The 7,748-nt window shown below is 34.7% G+C and overlaps 1 protein-coding gene and 1 long non-coding RNA gene across 2 annotated transcripts; one reads left to right on the forward strand and one right to left on the reverse strand.

Annotated features, from left to right (window-relative positions):
- Nucleotides 1–1,668: 1,668 nt before the first annotated feature.
- LOC125217980 lies at nucleotides 1,669–2,143 on the reverse strand. The gene is made up of 2 exons (XR_007175853.1): nucleotides 2,040–2,143; nucleotides 1,669–1,965 (listed from the first exon to the last, which is right to left on the reverse strand). It is a non-coding gene; the product is annotated as an uncharacterized LOC125217980 (long non-coding RNA).
- Nucleotides 2,144–4,886: 2,743 nt separating this feature from the next.
- LOC125185487 (pelargonidin 3-O-(6-caffeoylglucoside) 5-O-(6-O-malonylglucoside) 4'''-malonyltransferase-like) lies at nucleotides 4,887–7,043 on the forward strand. The gene is made up of 2 exons (XM_048082017.1): nucleotides 4,887–5,801; nucleotides 6,401–7,043. The coding sequence occupies exons 1-2, from the start codon at nucleotides 4,921–4,923 to the stop codon at nucleotides 6,927–6,929; spliced, it is 1,410 nt and encodes a 469-aa protein (XP_047937974.1). The 5' UTR covers nucleotides 4,887–4,920; the 3' UTR covers nucleotides 6,930–7,043.
- The last annotated feature ends 705 nt before the right edge of the window (nucleotides 7,044–7,748 follow it).

Genomic DNA, 7,748 nt, shown 5'->3' on the forward strand with positions numbered 1-7,748 from the left:
GTTACAAACTGGCAGTTACGGTTCTTGATTTTTCGCGAACCTGAACCGGCCCGCCTAAACCGTCGACTCCTATCCGGTTCCAAACCACCACCGCGGTTCCGGTTCACGGTTCCGAACCACCGATGACGGTTGCGGGCCGGTTCGGTTTGGTGACGTCTATCTAGAACACTCCGCCATTGGACTAATTTGCTGGAATAATTTTCGATTTTTAGTTGTTATTTTGTGTTTTAGAGAGAGAGACGAAGTACTGAACAAGGGGCATTATTGGCCAACAAAATTTGAAGGAAAAAAATAAATGTAAAATTAAATTCCATAATATCAAAACAGGGGCTATCTAGAACACCGAACGCTGGATTATTGGTTTAATTATGTGGGCCACCAGCCACATTTCTCACCAAGTTTCATTTCTAGAGAAAAGAAATCAAAGAAGGTGAACACAAGACTATTATATATGAAAGATTCTTATTTTACGAAATTTCATATTCATATTATTAATGTGATGTTACATTTATCTATTAGCATTATTAAATAAAATTTTTATTATACCTACGTCTCAATTATTTACTTTTATTAATAATTTAATAATTTTTATATATAGTGGCCTTTCAATTTGGCAAATTGGCTCAAAGTCTCACAAACTCATTAATTACGAGTTCGTTTACCTTGAAAATAAAATTTCACGACCCGTAACACCCGTTTGCTCATAAAAGACCCGCACAAAAGTTCGTCTATACAATAACATTCAATTTCATTATTAATCAATCACTATACAGTAACAATCCAATACTAATTAAATTATAGACAAAGCTCATCACAATTTATCTTACAGTGTATCTTATTATTATCTTATCTCGGTGGACCAAACATGTACATATGTTGTAGTTATGTAGGACTGTGTTAGCTAGTGTGCTAACTGATTTACAATAATAACTAGTACTCCCTCCGTCCCGCTTAAAATGATACGTTTTACTTTTTAGTTTGTCCCAACTAAGATGACACATTTCATTTTTTGGTAACTTTCTCTCTCCAATTAATCCACTCAACCACTTTTTATCACTCCTATTAAAATATTCATCTTTCTTTATCTCTCTATTTTAATACTTACACCCACTTTCTCTCTCTCCAATTAAACACTTTAACAAATAACTCCTAAAATCCCGTACCGGCTAAGCAATGTGTCATCTTAGCCGGGACGGAGGGAGTAATAACTTTCAATTCTGTGTATTAAAATTATCAGTACAAAGACATAATTATATCAATACAACATGTAAATTTAAATATCAATACAAAGTCATAAGTTTATCAACACAAAAATATTGATAAATTTATGTCTTTGTGTTGATATTTTTAACATACAAAATTGATACTCCCCCGTCCACAAAAAATTGATATGTCTTTGTGTATGACACGTGTTTTAATTTAGAATTGGTAAAGTAAGAGAGAAGGGAAAAAAGTAAGAGAGAAGGAGAAAAAGTAAGTGAAAAGTAGAGTTAGTGGAATGATGTGTAGGGTTATTATTTGTTGAAAATTTTCTATAAATGAATGTGCTCTATTTTTTTTAAACGGAATGAATATTAGTTATTAGTTATTACTATAAATTAGTTAGTATTTGATTATATACCAATGTGTGTATTCTGATCTCATACAACTGTAATGCTTCTCATAAACTGAAAATAAAACATGTCCAATCAAAACATTTGAAGGGCATAATTACAAAATTATAAATACATTATCGAATATGCATTTCCCGGTTTTTGTGCTAAAAAAATAAAAATAAAGTGAAGAACAAAATGAGATTAGTCTTTGTTCATCTATATCTGCATTTACCAAAGAAAAAATGAGGATCATTTGGTACACACAAATCTCCACAACCACTCTGCACACAATCAAAATTGTAGATACAATCACCACATAATGATTTCAATCGTAGCAATCTTCTTGATACAAACTCCACTTCGTCACTTCCTATTTATATTCAAGATTCATCAACAAATGTAGAGAGAGATAGAGGGATCAGAGAGAGTTAGATAGAGACTAACCAGTGGTAGAAGAGATTAGTAGTATAACAAGGAAAATAATCTTCAACAAACACCTTCTATCCATCTTTGCAATTACTATACCGTTACCATTTACATATAAAAAGATGAAATAATCATTATTAATTATATTTTGCGTAGCACAAGAAATCACAGATTGATCTCTAGGAATATTTTAGCAATATAAAAAAGCTTATGCATGTGGGATATATTCTTGCTGTAATTTCTACACAATAAAGACAAACACTAAAAACGTGGATGATGCATAATTTTATTAAGTAAAATCATGAAGTAGTGACAGAGATCGAGGGGTTAAATTAATTATTATGTGGAACATCTTTTGAGAATTTCATTCATGTGGATTATTATGTGTTTTAAATGAAGTCAAATTCAAAATGCCAGCTTTTATTCAATACTTAAAAAGATCATTGAATTAAAAAAATTGGTTCAATACACACATAAATCCGTTTATTTACAATTTTTGGTTTAACTTTCACTGATTTACAATTTTATCCTTGCATATTTTAGCTTCTCAAGACAGGAGATTCTTTTTCACTTTTTTTTATCTTCAAGCTTTCCTTTCTTTAATCTTTCATGGCTTTGACAATTTGAGGATTTTAATACTAAAATTACACTTTTTTCACTTTTTCTTCTTTCTCGTCACATTTATTTCAATGAGATTTATGTTATCTCCATGGAATTCCTAAATATTCAAATTTACTAATCAAATTTTATATGGGTGATCATAATGTGGCCATTTAGTATCATTCTTCGATCCATATTATTCTAGTTAAAAGTGAGATTTGTTATTTGTGTCCATGTGACCATGTGAATGTATGATAGATAGTTAAGTTCAGTGTGTCATAGAATTGAAGAGGTTACTTTACTTGATTTATATAGAATTAATGAGGAGATATTCGTATAAGTGCTCAAAGGCTAAGAATTTAGCCTGGTAAATGGTGACATCTATTGATTCTTGAATATATATACAGACAGCTATGTAGGTTCGATTTTGTAGTAGTGGAATGGTAATAAATGTCGTGCTAGTATAACTTGTTGTAATGATTTACATTTATTTTTATGAGACTGACTAGTTATTTGTTTGCCAACAGTAATACATCTAAGGTTTATTAGATTTTGTTTTATGTTTTCCTACATTCATAGAGCTGATAATTTGGGCCGGCCCACTTCAACAGAATATGTTACGAAGTACTGTAGTGAATTAAAAAGTTAAATTTGGGCCAGGCCGGCCCAGAGTTACAACCTTGGATTAATTACATTACATATTATTGATATTTCAAAGAAGGTTTGGGCCTTTGGGGCTTCTATAATTAGATAAGGATGATCAATTTTCAATTATAGATTTTTGATCCTCAATTAGGATTTGTTTGATCTATAAATAAGATTTTCAGTCTTGATTAAGGTAGAATATGTGCATCTAGATTCACTATCTAGACATATTGTCACATGTGTTCAACCAACAGAAACCACTTCTCTCCTTATTTTTTCACTCTTCCGAAAAAGGTGATTAGTTGGACACACCACACCATGAGTTATTGCGAAAGAATAAGTAATGAAAGATTGAGAATCTATTTGTAACATTATACAAATCGAGTCATATAAATTGAGTATATTTTTAGATTTAAATGACAAATCCTTAATTTTCAATATGTGCCACCTATCATATTTCACATTAAACAATATAAGTATTTTATTCATGAAACAAAATCGAGAGCGACATAATTCATGTACGTAATATAAGAAAGATCGAAATTGATGAAAGTCTACCATTTGATTCCGATGTTAAATTTCTCATTCACCAAATCTAAACATGATACGATATCTTGATAATCCAAATTAGGGAACAAACCTTGTCTAAATGCAAGATACATGTGGTTCCCTTATCGTGTTAGTTTTAGTTTGAGATTATCTTGATCCTTGAATATATATTGTCACATTGAAATCCAACTTACTATAACTTTTGGTCATTTAATTCTTTCAGAATCATGATATAATGGAAGTAGACTGGTGTAATCAGCTAGGCGCGACTTACGACCAGCTATATATGACACATAAGGGATTGAGTTCAAACTTTAGGCATGGCCTTCTTTCAATATCATGAAAATTAAAGTAATAGAAATGTGATCAAATGCAGACTCAAAATAGAGTACAAACTCCAAACTATGATCTGTACTATTAGAAGATATCAACAGATGATAAAATAATAGCAACAAAAAATGTCAACACAATGTCAATGGTTGATGTTGTGTTGACATTATATTGATATTGTATTGACATCAAAATCTTGAAATTTTGCACTGTGTTGACATTGTGTTGATACTATATTAAAAAGTTTGGAGTTTATACAATATATGAGTTTGCATTTTATCACTACCCTAAAGTAATATCTATATTTGTCCCCAAAAAATGTTCAATATGCATATAACTGCATATGTTTAAGAAAATAATTGAACAATGGTTTTCTAAGTGGATAAAACTATAATACATAGAAAAAGAGGGTAAATTGTTGGAAAATACCATAAAATTTAATTTGATCAAATTCTGACTCATTCTACAACCTTAAATATAAATAAATAAAAAACCATAAATTTCGGATTTATCCTCAATTATTCTACAACAAAAGACTCATGTGTAATATAGTATTGATTAACCAAACGACGCTGTTTTGTTCATGAATAGACGACGTCATTTAACTCACTTGAGATAACATTTACATATGATTTCTCGACTTTCATATCAGATACAAATTCAAATTCCATTATATTATCAACTAATTTTACAATTTGACAAAACTTCATCTTTTTTTTTTTCTTGCAATTTGTCCTAAAATGGTTTTTGTGATTACACCCTATTAGTATTAATTATGCTTACAATAGATAATGCAAATAATACATTGATTGCATATCTATATATAACCTCTCTCACTCATAAAATCAACATATTAGCAAGAAATATGAAAGTAGAGGTGCAGAGCCGGCAACTGGTGAAACCCGCCACCGCCACCCCTTCCCACCTCCGCCGCTACAACATCTCGATGATCGACGACCTCAACCCCCCAATGCACGTGATCCGCATCCTCTACTACCCTCCCCACACCCACACCCTTCCCCTCAACCTCCAAACCCCCCTCTCCCAAATCCTCCCCTCCTTCTACCCCCTCGCCGGCCGCTACCTCAAACCCCTCCACGCCGTCGACTGCAACGACGCCGGCGCCCTCTTCTCCCGCGCCCTCGTCCACTCCCCCCTCCGCCCCCTCCTCGCCGACCCCTCCTGCCTCAACGCCCTCCTCCCCGTCGACATCGCCGCCGCCGACGGCCCCGACGACCCCATGCTCGCCGTCCAGGTCAACACCTTCCTCTGCGGCGGCGTCGCCATCGCCGTCTGCGGGTCCCACCGGATCTTCGACGCCTGCTCGCTCTCCGTGTTCCTCGCCGCGTGGGCGGAGGCCGCGCGCGGCGGGGAGCGGACGATCCGCCCGGATTTCGGCTCGGCAGCGCTGTTCCCGTCGGAGGGCGCCGCCCCGCTGGATTTCGGGGTCGGGGAGAGGAGGATTGTGGGGAAGAGGGTCGTCTTCGATAAGGAGGCGATCGCGGCCCTGAGGGCCCGGGCCAGCTCGGACCCGGACCTGGAGGGTGTGGCGCTGTCGAGGGTGGTGGTGGTGTCGGCCGCACTCACGCAGGCGCTTCTCCGCGCTGATGAGGCTAGACACGCAGGCGGATCTACCATCTTAGAAAATAAACACAGGTAATCACAAATATAAATAGTACTAATATGAAAACAAAAATTAATCTAAGTTGGGAACAGTAGTAAGAAATTTTAATATAAATTTACCTGTGAAATAAACACAGATAACCACGAGTATAATCATGTGTATTTATTGTCTTGGGGTGTTGCCAAATAAAAAAATTAACTATAACATTCTGATACAATTTACAAGGGAGAAGGACTATTTATATAAAACGATATAAAAAAAGCCTAGTACTAGTCATAATATTAATTGTACATCTTTCATTTTTCTTTTCTCATCTATTCATTAATAAATGTCTTATTTCACTTTTATTATTTTTTAATAATTAGACCTAATATTTTATTAACTTAAATCACATTTTATTGTAAGATCAATATATAAAAATATTAGTACACATATTCTATTAACTTTTTCTATCCAATTTTTTGACAAAGTCAAACGATAAAACTCAAGCCGATAGAAAATGAGATATTTATGGTTGAACGGTAACAATCAATCGGTCCTTAAGATTTAAGGCCCACTAACATTTGATTGTTCACTCTACAATATTTTTCATGATGTTCTTCCTTTCACTCGGCAGTTCACTTATTTTCAGGCTCCATACTCAAAACGCAAGGGCTGCCCTAATCGCCCACGCGATAAACGTGCGCGAGAGGACCGTCCCACCCGTGCCAAAGCATGCGTGCGGGACCTGGGTATCCATATCACACGTGGAGCTCAGCACGGAAGAGAGGAGGGAGGCCACACGCGATTTCCCGAAGCTGGCGAGGGAAATGCGCGAAGCCACCGTGCGCGGGATCAAGGACTGTGCGAGGATTTTGAGCGACAAGGGATTCGGGAGGTGGGCGTTGGTGGATAGCTATGCTGAGATAGCTGAGAAAGGGCTGATTAGGGAGGATTATAAGGTGATTTACGTGACGGATTGGTCGAAATTTGGGGATTATGACTTGGATTTTGGGTTTGGGAAAGCGATTTGGGTGAGTTTGGCCGATGTTCCTCTTGAAGATTTGATGATTTTGATGAACACGAGGGAGAATGATGGAATTGAGGCGTGGGTGTATTTGGATGAGTTGGATATGACCTATTTTGAGAAGGATCAACACATTCAAATGCTTCTTGCTTGATTAATTAGTTATGAGATTATAATGTGTGATAAATGATCATTTTGTTGTGTCAATTAAATAATGGTGTACCATATTTGATTGTTGTTATAATTAAAATGATTTTGTTTTTAGTATTACTAACTTAAATAATACCTCCACTCCATAATAGTAGAGTCACTTCTTTTCGGCAAAAATATTAAGAAGGAGATATTAAATATATTAAATGAAGAAATATTAGGAAAGAAAGAAAGTAAAGAGTAAAATAAAATATGGAATAAAGTAAGTGAGGGAAAAAATGGTTACTTTATGAAAAATGGGGAAATATATATTATAACGGTATGTTACAAAATGAAAAAATGACTCCACTATTATGTAACAGAGGGAGTATATATTATAAATATAGTCTATATTTATCGTCGTCATTTTTAACATTTCTTGAGTTAATTTATGAAGTGGAAGCTACATTTTTGTACTGTGTAAATGATCCAGTTCCATGAAAATGAGATCCATTTAAAATTACTTTTACATACCAACAGTCTTTAAATTATTTTCGACAAGCCATAACAAATAGACTTTCTAACGTTTAGACCAAAAAATTATAACGAATTTAATCTATGAAACTAAAGTATTGTATTTATTTGAAGACCAAAAGGCACATATCTTTTTTTATAAGCTCTACACTTGTTAGGAGTAATTTAATACGCTCTGATGCAAACTAATAGATATTCTGAAAATCCAAGTTTCTTATGAATACAATTTATTATTAAGATCAAAACCTGACTACCAAAATAATTATTCTCACTATGAGATCGAGAAACTCTAGGAACTGAAAAAGAAACA

Source organism: Salvia hispanica, chromosome 4 (assembly GCF_023119035.1).
Source record: "Salvia hispanica cultivar TCC Black 2014 chromosome 4, UniMelb_Shisp_WGS_1.0, whole genome shotgun sequence".
NCBI classification, from domain to species: domain Eukaryota; kingdom Viridiplantae; phylum Streptophyta; class Magnoliopsida; order Lamiales; family Lamiaceae; genus Salvia; species Salvia hispanica.